This window comes from Somniosus microcephalus, unplaced genomic scaffold (assembly GCF_052327205.1).
Source record: "Somniosus microcephalus isolate GS21.2 unplaced genomic scaffold, FLI_Smic_1.0 unresolved_chr1, whole genome shotgun sequence".
NCBI classification, from domain to species: Eukaryota; Metazoa; Chordata; class Chondrichthyes; order Squaliformes; family Somniosidae; genus Somniosus; species Somniosus microcephalus.
The window spans coordinates 34,613,915-34,631,013 of record NW_028225179.1 but is presented as its reverse complement, the minus strand read 5'-3'; the positions used below and the strand labels follow the sequence as shown (position 1 = coordinate 34,631,013).

General features: G+C 53.4%; 1 protein-coding gene across 4 annotated transcripts in view; it reads right to left on the bottom strand.

Moving 5' to 3' along the window:
* Positions 1–287: 287 nt before the first annotated feature.
* Positions 288–17,099, bottom strand: part of LOC147094592 (sulfotransferase 1 family member D1-like) — a 40,405-nt gene continuing 23,593 nt past the window's right edge. For 2 of the 4 annotated variants that reach the window (XM_085974430.1, XM_085974432.1), the window contains 6 exons: positions 17,056–17,099; positions 10,172–10,269; positions 8,508–8,634; positions 6,003–6,097; positions 5,407–5,587; positions 288–459 (listed from right to left, as the gene is read on the bottom strand). The exon at positions 17,056–17,099 is cut by the window's right edge and continues 82 nt beyond it. In XM_085974430.1, coding sequence (XP_085830556.1) covers positions 347–459; positions 5,407–5,587; positions 6,003–6,097; positions 8,508–8,634; positions 10,172–10,269; positions 17,056–17,099 — 658 coding nt within the window. In that variant the 3' untranslated portion in view covers positions 288–346. The remainder of the gene's footprint in view (positions 460–5,406; positions 5,588–6,002; positions 6,098–8,507; positions 8,635–10,171; positions 10,270–17,055) is intronic. The other 2 variants (XM_085974431.1, XM_085974429.1) reach the window with 1 other exon arrangement.

Here is a 17,099-nt window from a genome sequence, read left to right as displayed (position 1 = left end):
TCCCCTCTCTCTCAGGGAGATATCTGTACACTGACTGGTGTCTCTCAGTCCCTCTCTCAGGGAGATATCTGTACACTGACTGGTGTCTCTTAGTCCCTCTCTCTCAGGGAGATATCTGTACACTGACTGGTGTCTCTCAGTCCCTCTCTCTCAGGGAGATATCTGTACACTGACTGGTGCCTCTCAGTCCCTCTCTCAGGGAGATATCTGTACACTGACTGGTGTCTCTCAGTCTCTTGTAATTGTGGATCACAGTTGATGGGAAATAACCTGAGTTCACATTTAAAAATAATTATGAATGACGTTTAATTTTGATTTTTCGGTTTTGTTTCATTGCTCAGAATCTTCACAAGACGTCCCGAAACTTCAGCGAGCTGTGTCCCATCTGCCTCTCGTAATCTTCATCGAAAGCTTCATTCTGTGCCACGGTGAAATGGTTCTTCCAGTCTCCTACCTCACCTGAGAAACAGAGAGTGTGAGAGTGAGAGGGAGAGTGCGATAGAGAGAGAGAGAGAGAGTGAGAGAGACAGAGAAAGAGAGTGAGTGCGTGAGAGAGAGAGAAAGAGAGAGAGACGGAGAGAGAGTGTGAGATAAAGATGGAGACATAGAGACGGAGAGAGAGGGAGAGAGAGAGAGAGGGAGTGAGAGCGAGAGAGAAAGAGAGAGAGTGAGACGGAGAGAGACAGAGACAGGGAGAGAGAGAGTCAGAGAGAGACGGAGAGAGTGAGAGACGGAGAGAGTGAGTGAGACGGAGAGAGAGAGTGAGACGGAGAGAGACAGAGACGGAGAGAGAGTGAGGCGGAGAGAGAGACCGAGACGGAGAGAGAGACAGAGAGAGTGAAGGAGAGAGACAGAGAGAGTGAGATACAGAGAGAGTGAGAGACAGAGAGAGAGACGGAGAGAGAGAGAGAGACGGAGAGAGAGAGAGACGGAGAGAGAGAGACGGAGAGAGAGAGAGAGACGGAGAGAGAGAGAGAGAGAGAGAGAGAGATGGAGAGAGAGAGAGAGACGGAGAGAGGGAGAGACAGAGAGAGAGAGAGAGAGACAGAGAGAAACAGAGACGGAGAGAGACAGAGAGGGAGAGAGACAGAGAGAGACAGAGAGAGTGAAGGAGAGAGACAGAGAGTGAGAGACAGAGAGAGAGAGAGACAGAGAGAGAGACGGAGAGAGAGAGTGAGACGGAGAGAGAGTGAGGCGGAGAGAGAGACAGAGATGGAGAGAGAAACAGAGACGGAGAGAGAGACAGAGAGAGAGAGAGACGGAGAGAGACAGAGAGAGTGAAGGAGAGAGAGAGAGAGACAGAGAGAGAGACAGAGAGGGAGAGAGACGGAGAGAGAGAGAGAGAGACGGAGAGAGAGAGAGAGAGACGGAGAGAGAGAGACAGAGACGGAGAGAGAGAGAGAGAGACGGAGAGAGAGAGACAGAGACGGAGAGAGAGAGAGAGAGAGATGGAGAGAGAGAGGGAGAGTGAGAGGGAGAGACAGAGAGAGACGAGACAGAGACAGAGAGACAGAGATAGAGAGAGTGAGTGTTTGAGAGAGAGAGACAGACAGAGAGGCAGAGAGATTTGGAGTGGGAGAGAAAAGCGTGGAGTGAGACACGAGGAGAGAGAGGTGGAGAGAGACAGAGAGAGAGAGAGAGAGATCCAGAGATTGCGAATGGGGAGCAAAGGAGAGGCAGAGTGAGTGATGGAAAGGGGGAGAGACGGAGAGAGAGAGGGACAGCCGGAGAAAGCGAGAGAGAGGGAAAGAGGGAGCGAGGGAGAGATTGTGAGGTGGAGGGAGAGTGCGACAATATAAGTACAGATCAGGGCGAAGTGCGATGACTGTGGGGGTGAGCTCACCTCCTCCTCACTCCCCTCCCTCGGGGGAACGGCCCTCCCTCCCTCTGTCTTGGAGGGGAAATGTCAGTGTCCCTGGGACAGTAGTGCTGGGGTGGGTGAGTAACAGATTCCACGGGCAGTGACCCTGTCTAGCGGGCGGACGGGGATTCCCTGGGGAGCGGGCTGACCGTTACCCAAGAGACCCCGCGCTGCCGGTGTGATCCCAGAGGGGGAGCGGCACCGGGCGCTTTGCTGTGAAGGGCTGATCTCACCGGGTGTGGTTACTGAGCCCCACATTCACACACAGATCAGGAGGGCCCAGTGTGTTCTAGACTGATGCCCCGCCGAAGGAGGCTATTCAGCCTCCAAGAGCTCTCCCATTAATCCCACTCCCCCACCCCGCTCTTTCCCCACAGCCCTGCAAACCTTTCCCCTTCAAGTATTTATCAAATTCCCTTCTGAAAGTTACTATTGAATCTGCTTCCACCGCCCTTTAAGGCAGCGCATTCCAGATCACAACAACTCACTGCGTAAAACATTCTCCTCATCTCCCCCTCTGGTTCTTTTGCCAATCACCTTAAATCTGTGTCCTCTGGTTACCGACCCTCCTGCCATTGGCAACAGTTTCTCCTTATTTACTCGATCAAAACTCTTCATGCTTTTGAACACCTCGATCAAATCTCCTCTTAACCTTCTCTGCTCTAAGGAGAACAATCCCAGCTTCTCCAGTCTCTCCACATCACTGAAGTCCCTCATCCCTGGTACCATTCTGGTCACTCTCTCCCTTAACCTTCTCTGCTCTAAGGAGAACAACCCCAGCTTCTCCAGTCTCTCCACATCAATGAAGTCCCTCATCCCTATTCTGGTCAATCTCCCCTTAACCTTCTCTGCTCTAAGGAGAACAACCCCAGCTTCTCCAGTCTCTCCACATCACTGAAGTCCCTCATCCCTGGTACCATTCTGGTCAATCTCCCCTTAACCTTCTCTGCTCTAAGGAGAACAATCCCAGCTTCTCCAGTCTCTCCACATAACTGAAGTCCCTCATCCCTGGAACCATTCTGGTCAATCTCTCCCTTAACCTTCTCTGCTCTAAGGAGAACAACCCCAGCTTCTCCAGTCTCTCCACATCACTGAAGTCCTTCATCCCCTGGTACCATTCTGGTCAATCTCCCCTTAACCTTCTCTGCTCTAAGGAGAACAATCCCAGCTTCTCCAGTCTCTCCACATCACTGAAGTCCCTCATCCCCTGGTACCATTCTGGTCAATCTCTCCCTTAACCTTCTCTGCTCTAAGGAGAACAATCCCAGCTTCTCCAGTCTCTCCACATCACTGAAGTCCCTCATCCCTTGGTACCAATCTGGTCAATCTCTCCCTTAACCTTCTCTGCTCTAAGGAGAACAGCCCCAGCTTCTCCAGTCTCTCCACATCACTGAAGTCCCTCATCCCTGTACCATTCTGGTCAATCTCCACTTAACCTTCTCTGCTCTAAGGAGAACAGCCCCAGCTTCTCCAGTCTCTCCACATCACTGAAGTCCCTCATCCCTTGGTACCATTCTGGTCAATCTCTCCCTTAACCTCCTCTGCTCTAAGGAGAACAACCCCAGCTTCTCCAGTCTCTCCACATCACTGAAGTCCCTCATCCCCTGGTACCATTCTGGTCAATCTCCCCTTAACCTTCCCTGCTCTAAGGAGAACAACCCCAGCTTCTCCAGTCTCTCCACATCACTGAAGTCCCTCTTCCCTGGTACCATTCTGGTCAATCTCCCCTTAACCTTCTCTGCTCTAAGGAGAACAATCCCAGCTTCTCCAGTCTCTCCACATCACTTAAGTCCCTCATCCCTGGTACCATTCTGGTCAATCTCCCCTTAACCTTCTCTGCTCTAAGGAGAACAATCCCAGCTTCTCCAGTCTCCACATCACTGAAGTCCCTCATCCCAGGTACCATTCTGGTCAATCTCCCCTTAACCTTCTCTGCTCTAAGGAGAACAACCCCAGCTTCTCCAGTCTCTCCACATCACTGAAGTCCCTCATCCCTGGTACCATTCTGGTCAATCTCCCCTTAACCTTCTCTGCTCTAAGGAGAACAATCCCAACTTCTCCAGTCTCTCCACATCACTGAAGTCCCTCATCCCTGGTACCATTCTGGTCAATCTCTCCCTTAACCTTCTCTGCTCTAAGGAGAACAATCCCAGCTTCTCCAGTCTCTCCACATCACTGAAGTCCCTCATCCCTGGTACCATTCTGGTCAATCTCTCAACCTTCTCTGCTCTAAGGAGAACAACCCCAGCTTCTCCAGTCTCTCCACATCACTGAAGTCCCTCATCCCTGGTACCATTCTGGTCAATCTCCCCTTAACCTTCTCTGCTCTAAGGAGAACAATCCCAGCTTCTCCAGTCTCTCCACATCACTGAAGTCCCTCATCCCTGGTACCATTCTGGTCAATCTCTCCCTTAACCTTCTCTGCTCTAAGGAGAACAATCCCAGCTTCTCCAGTCTCTCCACATCACTGAAGTCCCTCATCCCTGGTACCATTCTGGTCAATCTCCTCTGCACCCTCTCCAAGGCCCTGACATCCTCCCTAAAGTGCGGTGCCCAGAATTGGACACAATACTCCAGTTGTGGCCCAACCAGAGATTTGGAAAGATTTAGCAATAACTCCCTTGCTTTTTGTAATCTATGCCTAGGATCCCATATGCTTTTTAACAGCTTTCTCAACCTGCCCTGCCACCTTCAAAGATTTGTGTACGTACAGGCCTCTCTGTTGCTGCACCCACATTAAAAATTGTACCATTTAGTTTACATTGCCTCTCCACATTCTTCCTACCAAAATGTATCACTTCACACTTCTCTGCATTAAACTGCATCTGCCGTATGTCTGCCCATTTCACCAGTCTGTCTGTGTGTCCTCCTGAAGCCTGTTACTGTCCTCCTCGCTGCTTACTACATTTCCGCGTTTCGTATCACCTGCAAACTTTGAACTTACGCCCTGAGTTCCCAAGTCCTTAGTCTAGACCAGAAAGAGCTGGATGGTCGAAGTCCAGTTACTCAACTCCCGCACGCTATCCGGCAGGATTCTCCGGGTCGAGGCCAGGAGCAGGAACCCTGACTGATGTGGAGCTCCTCCGCCCCCCCCACCCAGGGGCACTGAGGGAAAATGAGGCTCGCTGCCCCCCCCCCCCCCGTGTCTCACTCCGCACAGGCCGGGAATGGAGCCTGGGCCTCTCCTGCTCTGTGTGTGTGTGTGTGTGTGCATGTGTGTGAGCGGGGGGGCTCAGGACTTCCCTCCAGGCCACTTGTTATGTATTTTCGCTTTTCAATTTATGAATCTTTGGGTAACACGGGCTAGTCCCGGGTTTCTGGGAAACCCCTGGTACCCTGGGCCCCAGGAGAGCTCAGAGACCAGGTCCCAGAAGGGTGAAAGCTCAGTGTCTTACCCACTGCCCCAGCCAGTTTGCCCCCCCACTCCCGCCTCACAGAGAGAGGAGCCCCTCTGTCTGGGGCTGGGCTTGACCCCCAGGTCCCAGCAGGTGAAAGGTCAGTGCCTGACCCCCTCCGCCCTCTCGCTGTTGACCCTTCGAACCTACCCTTCCTCATGAAGCTGGAGATGCTGTGATCCATGATGGTCTTTGGGAGGGTGGTGTAGTTGGTCATCGGGTTGCCCTTCATCACACTGAAGGAGGAAAGTTCAACCACCTTCTCGATGACGTCCTCTTCCAGAACCTTCTCCATGAACTTCACCACCTTCAGAATCTCCCGCCTGGGGTTCTAGGGTGAGAATGTCGACATTAGAGTTGCCTTGGACCATCTGTCTCACTCTCTCTGTCTCTCTCACTCTCTCTCTCTGTCTCTCCGTCTCTCTCTCTGTCTCTCTCACTCTCTCTCTCTCTCTCTCTCTGTCTATCTCACTCTCTCTCTGTTTATCTCACTCTCTCTCTCTCTCTGTCTCACTCTCTCTGTCTCTCTCCCTTCTCACTCTCTGTCTGTCTGTCTCTCTCTCTCTGTCTCTCTCTCGTTGTCCCTCTGTCTCTCTCTCTGTCCCTCTCTCAGGGTCTCTGTCTATCTCTCTCTCTCTCCCTCTCTGTCTATCTGTCACTCTGTCTCTCTCTATCCTGAATTCACTCTGTATCCTAACCCCCGACACACGTCCGCCTTCGCACTCTGTGCCTCACTCCTCCATTACCTCCTTCATGTCTTCATAGAAGAGGTAGAGAATCCGACATTCATCCATCGCTTCCCACCATCCCTTCACATAATCGTACCAGGAACCCCAGGCCACTGAAACCGAGAAAGTTCATACACAGTGAGATCCCAGCGTGCTTCTCCGTGCTTCCCGACTCCAGGACCGCTGGGACTGGATCAGACGCTAAACTGGAGCAGAGTAGAGGGAGCTTTACTCTGTATCTAACTCCGTGCTGCACCTGCCCTGGGAGCGTTTGATGGGAAGTGTAGACGGAGCTTTACTCTGTATCTAACCCGTGCTGTACCTGCCCTGGGAGTGTTTGATGGGACAGTGTAGAGGGAGCTTTACTCTGTATCTAACTCCGTGCTGTACCTGCCCTGGGAGTGTTTGATGGGACAGTGCAGAGGGAGCTTTACTCCGTATCTAACCCGTGCTGTACCTGCCTTGGGAGTGTTTGATGGGAAAGTGTAGAGGGAGCTTTACTCTGTATTTAACCCGTGCTGTACCTGCCCTGGGAGTGTTTGATGGGACAGTGCACAGGGAGCTTTACTCTGTATCTAACCTGTGCTGTACCTGCCCTGGGAGTGTTTGATGGGACAATCTAGAGGGAGCTTTACTCTGTATCTAACTCCGTGCTGTACCTGCCCTGGGAGTGTTTGATGGGACAGTGTAGAGGGAGCTTTACTCTGTATCTAACTCCGTGCTGTACCTGCCCTGGGAGTGTTTGATGGGACAGTGTAGAGGGAGCTTTACTCTGTATCTAACCCGTGCTGTACCTGCCCTGGGAGTGTTTGATGGGACAGTGTAGAGGGAGCTTTACTCTGTATCTAACTCCGTGCTGTACCTGCCCTGGGAGTGTTTGATGGGACAGTGCAGAGGGAGCTTTACTCCGTATCTAACCCGTGCTGTACCTGCCTTGGGAGTGTTTGATGGGAAAGTGTAGAGGGAGCTTTACTCTGTATTTAACCCGTGCTGTACCTGCCCTGGGAGTGTTTGATGGGACAGTGCACAGGGAGCTTTACTCTGTATCTAACCTGTGCTGTACCTGCCCTGGGAGTGTTTGATGGGACAATCTAGAGGGAGCTTTACTCTGTATCTAACTCCGTGCTGTACCTGCCCTGGGAGTGTTTGATGGGACAGTGTAGAGGGAGCTTTACTCTGTATCTAACTCCGTGCTGTACCTGCCCTGGGAGTGTTTGATGGGACAGTGTAGAGGGAGCTTTACTCTGTATCTAACCCGTGCTGTACCTGCCCTGGGAGTGTTTGATGGGACAGTGTAGAGGGAGCTTTACTCTGTATCTAACCCGTGCTGTACCTGCCCTGGGAGTGTTTGATGGGACAGTGTAGAGGGAGCTTTACTCTGTATCTAACCCATGCTGTACCTGCCCTGGGAGTGTTTGATGGGACAGTGTAGAGGGAGCTTTACTCTGTATCCAACCCATGCTGTACCTGCCCTGGGAGTGTTTGATGGGACAGTGTAGAGGGAGCTTTACTCTGTATCTAACCCATGCTGTACCTGCCCTGGGAGTGTTTGATGGGACAGTGTAGAGGGAGCTTTACTCTGTATCCAACCCATGCTGTACCTGCCCTGGGAGTGTTTGATGGGACAGTGTAGAGGGAGCTTTACTCTGTATCCAACCCATGCTGTACCTGCCCTGGGAGTGTTTGATGGGACAGTGCAGAAGGAGCTTTACTCTGTATCCAACCCATGCTGTACCTGCCCTGGGAGTGTTTGATGGGACAGTGTAGAGGGAGCTTTACTCTGTATCTAACCCGTGCTGTACCTGCCCTGGGAGTGTTTGATGGGGACAGTGTCGAGGGTGCTTTACTCTGTATCTAACCCATGCTGTACCTGCCCTGGGAGTGTTTGATGGGACAGTGTAGAGGGAGCTTTACTCTGTATCTAACCCATGCTGTACCTGCCCTGGGAGTGTTTGATGGGACAGTGTAGAGGGAGCTTTACTCTGTATCTAACCTGTGCTGTACCTGCCCTGGGAGTGTTTGCTGGGACAGTGTAGAGGGGGCTTTACTCTGTATCTAACCCGTGCTGTACCTGCCCTGGGAGTGTTTGATGGGACAGTGTAGAGGGAGCTTTACTCTGTATCTAACCCATGCTGTACCTGCCCTGGGAGTGTTTGATGGGACAGTGTAGAGGGAGCTTTACTCTGTATCTAACCTGTGCTGTACCTGCCCTGGGAGTGTTTGATGGGACAGTGTAGAGGGAGCTTTACTCTGTATCTAACCCGTGCTGTACCTGCCCTGGGAGTGTTTGATGGGACAGTGTAGAGGGAGCTTTACTCTGCATCTAACCCGTGCTGTACCTGCCCTGGGATTGTTTGATGGGACAGTGTAGAGGGAGCTTTACTCTGTATCTAACCCGTGCTGTACCTGCCCTGGGAGTGTTTGATGGGACAGTGTAGAGGGAGCTTTACTCTGTATCTAACCAATGCTGTACCTGCCCTGGGAGTGTTTGATGAGCGGTTCTGATTGGAGGTTGTATCTCACCTTGTCCATTCACAAAGTTTTGTAGAAATTCCTGCCAGGTTCCAGGCTCGGGCATGACGTGATTCATGCGATGGAAGTGAAAGTAGGAGACTAGATTGTCCTTGGCATTGCGAGCCACCACTATCACCTGGAAACAGGGTAGAAATGTCCATTAAACAATCATCAGTCTCACACAGCTTGGAGACTGAGGGAGGGGAGGAGTCCCTCAGTTTGGAGACTGAGGGAGGGGAGGGAGTCCCACAGTTTGGAGATTGAGGGAGGGGAGGGAGTCCCACAGTTTGGAGACTGAGGGAGGGGAGGTGTCCCACAGTTTGGAGACTGAGGGAGGGGAGGAGTCCCACAGTTTGGAGATTGAGGGAGGGGAGGGAATCCTACACTTTGGAGATTCAGGGAGGGGACGAGTCCCACAGTTTAGAGACTGAGGGAGGGGAGGAGACCCACAGTTTGGAGATTGAGGGAGGGGAGGAGTCCCACAGTTTGGAGACTGAGGGAGGGGAGGTGTCCCACAGTTTGGAGACTGAGGGAGGGGAGGAGTCCCACAGTTTGGAGATTGAGGGAGGGGAGGGAATCCTACACTTTGGAGATTCAGGGAGGGGACGAGTCCCACAGTTTAGAGACTGAGGGAGGGGAGGAGACCCACAGTTTGGAGATTGAGGGAGGGGAGGAGTCCCACAGTTTAGAGACTGAGGGAGGGGAGGAGACCCACAGTTTGGAGATTGAGGGAGGGGAGGTGTCCCACAGTTTGGAGACTGAGGGAGGGGAGGTGTCCCACAGTTTGGAGACTGAGGGAGGGGAGGAGTCCCACAGTTTGGAGACTGAGGGAGGGGAGGAGTCCCACAGTTTGGAGACTGAGGGAGGGGAGGAGTCCCACAGTTTGGAGACTGAGGGAGGGGAGGTGTCCCACAGTTTGGAGATTGAGGGAGGGGAGGAGTCCCACAGTTTGGAGATTGAGGGAGGGGAGGAGACCCACAGTTTGGAGATTGAGGGAGGGGAGGTGTCCCACAGTTTGGAGACTGAGGGAGGGGAGGAGTCCCACAGTTTGGAGACTGAGGGAGGGGAGGAGACCCACAGTTTGGAGACTGAGGGAGGGGAGGAGTCCCACAGTTTGGAGACTGAGGGAGGGGAGGAGTCCCACAGTTTGGAGATTTAGGGAGGGGAGGAGTCCCACAGTTTGGAGACTGAGGGAGGGGAGGAGTCCCACAGTTTGGAGACTGTGGGAGAGGAGGAGTCTCACAGTTTGGAGATTGAGGGAGGGGAGGGAATCCTACACTTTGGAGATTCAGGGAGGGGAGGAGTCCCACAGTTTAGAGACTGAGGGAGGGGAGGGTGTTCCACAGTTTGGAGACTGAGGGAGGGGAGGAGACCCACAGTTTGGAGACTGAGGGAGGGGAGGAGTCCCACAGTTTGGAGACTGAGGGAGGGGAGGAGTCCCACAGTTTGGAGATTGAGGGAGGGGAGGAGTCCCACAGTTTGGAGATTGAGGGAGGGGAGGAGTCCCACAGTTTGGAGAGTGAGGGAGGGGAGGAGACCGACAGTTTGGAGGATCTGGGGAAGAATGGGTTTGAGTTGGAGATGGTGCGATGAGTCTGGAGTTGAAAATGGTGAGGATGAAGAGTGTACAGGGCGGGGGGACTGGTAGAATCCGAGTCTCTCGGGTACCGTACCTTGCAATCCTGCTCCCAGAATGATTTGGGGATGAGCTGGATCGGGAGGTGGGTTTTAATGACCCTGGGAGACGGCATTTTCTCAATCAGTTCAAGACCTGAAATCGCATGGAGACCTTATCAGTTCCCAGCATTCTCGGCTTCTTTCAGCACTGCTCCCCTGTACAATAACCCCGCCCCACATTGTACGTCTGATAGCCCCTCCAACACTCCCCGGGGTAGGGGTCCTCATGGGCACCGACTCTCCCCGGGGTATGGGTCCCCATGGGCTCCGACTCTCCCCGGGGTACGGGTATTCATTGACACCGACTCTCCCTGGGGTACGGGTCCCCATGGGCTCCGACTCTCCCCGGGGTACGGGTCCCCACGGGCGCTGATTCTCCCCGGGGTACGGGTCCCCACGGGCGCCGACTCTCCCTGGGGTATGGGTCCCCGCGGGCACCGACTCTCCCCGGGGTACGGGTCCCCACGGGCGCCGACTCTCCCCGGGGTACAGGTCCCCACGGGCGCTGATTCTCCCTGGGGTACGGGTCCCCACGGGCGCCGACACTCCCTGGGGTATGGGTCCCCGCGGGCACCGACTCTCCCTGGGGTATGGGTCCCCACGGGCGCCGACTCTCCCCGGGGTACGGGTCCCCACGGGCGCCGACTCTCCCCGGGGTACGGGTCCCCACGGGTGCCGACTCTCCCTGGGGTATGGGTCCCCGCGGGCACCCACTCTCCCTGGGGTATGGGTCCCCACGGGCGCCGACTCTCCCCGGGTTACTGGTCCCCGTGGGCGCTGACTCTCCCCGGGGGTACGGGTCCCCACGGGTGCTGACTCTCCCTGGGGTATGGATCCCCGCGGGCACCGACTCTCCCTGGGGTACGGGTCCCCGCGGGCGCTGACTCTCCCCGGGGTACGGGTCCCCACGGGCACCGACTCTCCCCTGGGTACGGGTCCTCGCGGGCACCGACTGTCCCCGGGCTACGGGTCTACCTGGGCACCGACTCTCACCAGGGTACTGTAATGTATGTAATGTATATATACCTTAAGGGAGAGAACTACTTTTTACAGCACCTGTATACTGTAGTACCGGCAGTGACCACACCTGTCTATAAACCCTGAGTAGTGATCTGTACAGTTCGTTCTAGATTAACCCTCATTCAGTAAACACCTGTTGAATCGTTCCCTGCAGTCGTTGTCTGATTATTGAAGGACACAACATTAAGATACACGGATCTAACATTGGCGACGAGCAAGTTCGAACCTACCTGCAACTCTGCATCACCTCCCAGGGATTCGCTCCTGGAGAACAGTGGAAGAAGGTCGAGTCCAGAAGCACGGGCGTCAACCACGGGCAACCGCCCAGTCATCCAGCGGAGATTTGAGCATCGCAGGGGAGGCTGTCGAGAGCCAGGCTTGGCTTTCCAGTCACGGTGGTCCAGCGGCACGGGCTGGCAACAGGTACTGCGCAGACCCTTCCCGGACAGCGGCGGGCTAGAGCCCGACCGAGCGATACAGAAAAAGGTCGAGCAGTGTCGACGGGGGATAGAGAGAGGGCAGAGCGCACAGGGCGCAGCCGTTGTTCAGGACCGAGCGGCGTCAACGGGGGAGAGAGACGAGAGAGAGCAGAGCGCAGCCGGTGTTCAAGGGCCGAGCAGCATCAACGGGGGAGAGAGGGGCACAGGAAAACGCGAGGCGCTGCCATTGCCACGAGGACCGCAGAGAGCAGTGTTGGCAGCAGCGCAGGAGCAGCGCACACCCACAGGGCATCGCCATTTGCCACGAGGACCGCCGAGAGCGGCGTTGGCAGCAGCGCGGGAGACGCCATTTTAAGCCGCAGCGGGGAAGAAAGGAAAGCGCGGGGGACGCCATTTTAAGCCAGTCTAACCACACCCAAAAATGCCAAAGAGTGGCAGTATCACAGCGTTCGACAATGAAGTTGAAGATTGGACGACATATGTCGAACGCATAGAAGTATACTGCAAGGCGAATGAAGTGCCAGATGACAAGAAAGCGCTGGTATTGTTGAATTCAATGGGTGCAAAAACATATGGCTTACTACGAAACCTAGTAACCCCAGAGAAGCCAGTAGAAAAGGATTTTGAAAACATAGTGTCAATCCTACAGGACCACTTAAACCCCACACAGCTGCTGATAGCAGAAAGATTTAAGTTTCACAAAAGGAACCAGCATAAAGATGAAAGTAATGCTGAGTATTTAACGGAACTGCGCAAGCTATCGAAACACTGCCAGTTTGGAACGGGACTAGCAGATACTTTAAGGGACAAGTTTGTGTGTGGGCTTCAAAGTGAAGGAACCCAGAAACGGCTTCTATCAGAAAAGGATCTTACGCTGGACAAGGCTTTCAGCATGGCAGTATCACACGAAGCAGCAGCACGGGGCGCTGCAGAGATACAACGGAGACCGCAAGAATATGGCACAAATGAAATGTCATACGGAACAGTGAAGTGCTATCGCTGCGGCAGAACAACACACGACCATAATGATTGCTGGTTCAAGGACAAAGTGTGCAGACAGTGTGGAAAAGTAGGACACATAGCAAGAGTCTGCAGGTCGGGAAAGAAAACCAGCAGCAAGAAATCTCCACAGGAGAAGTACAAAAAGGTACATAAGGTGACGGAGAGTAGTTCAGACGAACAGAAGAGTGATACAGACTCCGGAAGCAAGGAGCTGGGTTGTCTGAAACTACATAATGTGATCAAAACGGAGGATCACCAAACTATCTGGGTCACGCTCAAGATAGCAGGAGTCCAAGTGAAAATGGAATTGGACACAGGATCAGCCCTAACAGTCATAAACCGAAGGGACTACAAGCGGCTATTCTCACATATACCCTTGAGAGATACAGAGATTGTCTTGAAGACATACACGGGACAAAAAGTCTACCCCAAAGGAAAAATAAGGGTGAACGTTATATATAACGGCAAGGAAACACCAAAAATTGACCTATATGTATTGCCAGATGGAGGACCACCACTACTAGGACGTGAATGGATCCGGAAGATACAGTTAGATTGGCATTCCATACAGGCACTGACTGTGGCTGACAAAAAGAATGATGACGTCACACCTGGGCGACTGTCAAAGATCCTAACTGACGTGAAAGAAGTGTTCCAGCAAGGACTCGGAACACTAAAAGGCATGACAGCGATGATTAAAATCGAAGAAAACGCAAGCCCAAAATTTTTTAAGGCCAGACCGGTACCTTATGCGATCCACCCAGCCGTCGAAGCAGAGCTGGAGAGTCTGGAACGTTCAGGTGTACTGTCCAAAGTAGACTGGAGCGAGTGGGCTACACCCATCATCCCTGTGATGAAAAAGTCGTTGAGCAGCACGCCTGGGGAACCAAGGAAGGTTCGCATCTGTGGGGACTTTAAGGTAACAGTGAACCCGGTCCTTCACACCATACAATATCCACTTCCACGGATTGAAGATATTTTCGCCTCGCTATCTGGAGGAAAACGTTTCACTAAGATTGATCTGGCCCAGGCGTATCTGCAAATGGAGGTAGAAGAAGCATCAAAAAAAACCTCTCAATCAACACCCATAAAGGTCTCTACCAATACAACCGGCTGGTATTCGGGGTAGCATCAGCTCCGGCTATTTGGCAGAGGGCAATGGAACAAGTCCTGCAAGGGATCCCAGGGACCCAGTGTTATTTGGACGACATCCTGGTCACGGGCGAAAATGACAGTGATCACCTCGCCAACCTGGAGCAGGTGCTCACTAGATTGCAGGAATATGGGCTCCAAGCTAACCGCCCCAAATGCGAGTTTTTTAGGAAACAGATCTCGTATTGTGTCCACGTTATCGATAAAGAGGGGTTACATAAGTCCCCAGAGAAGATTGAGGCAGTAGCCAAGGCTCCAGCACCGGAAAATGTGTCACAACTGAGGTCGTTCCTCGGGCTGGCAAACTACTACCATAAGTTCTTGCCAAATTTGTCTACAATATTACACCCACTGAACACCCTACTGCAAACTGGGGTGCCATGGAAGTGGAGTGACGAATGTAGACAAGCTTTCCAGAAGAGCAAAACACTAATCACATCGAAAGAGGTATTGGCCCATTACAACCCGGCACTACCAATTCAGTTGGCGTGTGATACATCACCCTATGGCATTGGAGCGGTGCTGTCGCACAAATTCCCGGACGGCTCGGAGAGGCCAGTAGCCTTTGCGTCATGATCACTAACCTCAGCCGAGCGTAACTACGCCCAGATTGACAGGGAGGCCCTCAGCCTAGTGTGGGGAGTGAAAAAGTTCAATCACTATCTGCACGGGCAGAAGTTCACCTTGCTGACTGACCACCAACCACTTGTCTCCATCTTTAATCCAAAGAAGGGCGTTCCGGTGATGACTGCGCAACGGCTACAAAGATGGTCCCTTTTTCTAGGGGCGCACCAATATGAAATCGAGTATAAGGGCACGAAACAGCATGGAAACGCTGATGGGCTATCACGCCTGCCACTGCCTACTGCGGAGGAAGCACCAGCAATGGATCCTGTCGAAATATTTCATTTGACTATAATTGAATGCTTGCCAGTAACTAACGCTGGTATAGAGAAGGAGACCCGAAATGACCCGACACTGTCTCGGGTATATGATTTGACGGTGAAGGGATGGCCAGCACATGGCGACTCACTGTTGCCAGCATTCTCATCCAGAAGAGAACAGCTGTCAGTATGCCAGGGGACCTTGATGTGTGGATCCCGAGTGGTAATTCCACCCAAGTTAAGGGAGAGAGTGCTCAATGAGCTTCACGAAGGTCATCTGGGAGGGGTGAAAATGAAAAGCCTTGCTAGGGCTTATGTGTGGTGGCCGGGGATCGATCAGCAAATCGAGGACCTGACAAAGAGCTGCTCAGGATGCCAGAAGGTCCAAAATGCACCACCACATGCCGCTCTACACCCATGGGAGTGGCCCTCATCTCCATGGCAATGGGTGCATATTGATTTTGCTGGTCCATTCGTGGACTCAATGTTTTTAATAGCCGTGGATACGCACTCGAAATGGCCTGAGGTGATCAAAATGTCCTCCACCACCACGGAGAAAACTATTGCAGTCCTGCAGACCATTTTTGCCAGGAACGGCTTGCCAGAGCAGATTTGCTCTGATAACGGACCACAGTTTGTGTCCGAAGAGTTTCGAAGATTTATGAAAAGGAGTGGGGTAAGGCATTACACATCCACCCCGTATCATCCAGCCACAAATGGATTGGCTGAGAGGTTCGTACAAACCTTTAAAAAAGCAGTAAAGGCCATGTGCGATGACGACATTCCACTGCAGCATAAGGTGGACAATTTCCTGTTAGCCTACAGAAATGCGACACATGCAATCACCAACCAGGCCCCGGCCATGATGTTCTTTAACCGAAGGTTGAGATCTTGTCTGGATTTGCTCAGACCAAATGTACGAAGAGATGTTGAGAGTAAGCAATTCCAGCACATCAATGAGAAGCCGACAAGGAGCTTCAATGTAGGGCAACCAGTCTTGGCCCGCGACTACCGAACAGAGAAATGGCAACCAGGAACGATATGCACACGGCAGGGGCCACTAATGTACACAGTGGATGTTGGGGAGAACATTGTGAGACGCCATGCTGACCAGATCCTAGAGTCACAGGAACGAGTCAACCCCATGTCTCGGCCATACGTACCTGGTGAGGAACCCGACGTACAGGTCGCATCTACCTCAGAAACAATAGCATTGGAAGCTGATGAATCAACTGACGACAGGGTGCTAGAATCGCCTCCGCACCAAGAGCAAGACACTCGGGAAAGGCGTTATCCAGAAAGGATCAGGAAGCCTCCCCAGAGACTGAATATATGAATGGACTATTTTCATATAACATTGTATATTAAAAATGTTAATTGTTAAATTAGTATTATGGTACTGTTAATCTAAAAGGGGAGGAATTGTAATGTATATATACCTTAAGGGAGAGAACTACTTTTTACAGCTCCTGTATACTGTAGTGCCGGCAGTGACCACACCTGTATATAAACCCTGAGTAGTGATCTGTACAGTTAGTTCTAGAGTAACCCTCATTCAGTAAACACCTGTTGAATCGTTCCCTGTAGTCTGTTGTCTGATCATTGAAGGACACAACATTAAGATACACAGACCTAACAGGTACGTGACCCCATGGGCACCGACTCTCCCCGGGGTACGGGTCCCCACGGGCACCGACTCTCGCTGGGGTACAGCTCCCCACGGGCGCTGACTCTCCCCGGGGTACGGGCCCTCACGGGCACCGACTCTCCCCGGGGTACGGGTCCCCACGGGCACCGACTCTCCCCGGGGTACGGGTCCCCACGGGCACCGACTCTCGCCGGGGTACAGCTCCCCACGGGCGCTGACTCTCCCCGGGGTACGGGCCCTCACGGGCACCAACTCTCCCCGGGGTACGGGTCCCCACGGGCAGGGACTCTCCCCGGGGTACGGGTCCCCACGGGCACCGACTCTCGCCGGGGTATGGGTCCCCACGGGCGCTGACTCTCCCCGGGGTACGGGCCCTCACGGGCACCGACTCTCCCCGGGGTACGGGCCCTCACGGGCACTGACTCTCCCCGGGGTACGGGTCCCCACGGGCACCGACTCTCCCCGGGGTACGAGTCCCCACGGGCACCGACTCTCGCCGGGGTACGGGTCCTCACGGGCGCTGACTCTCCCCAGGGTACGGGCCCTCACGGGCACCGACTCTCCCCGGGGTACGGGTCCCCACGGGCGCTGACTCTCGCCGGGGTACGGGTCCCCACGGGCGCTGACTCTCCCCAGGGTACGGGCCCTCACGGGCACCGACTCTCCCCGGGGTACGGGCCCTCAGAGGCAAGATCTGTGCTGAATTGTTGGTTTAATTTGATGAATTCTCTTACCAGATGGCACCCCATTTGGAAAGAATTCGAGGAAGGGGATCCTC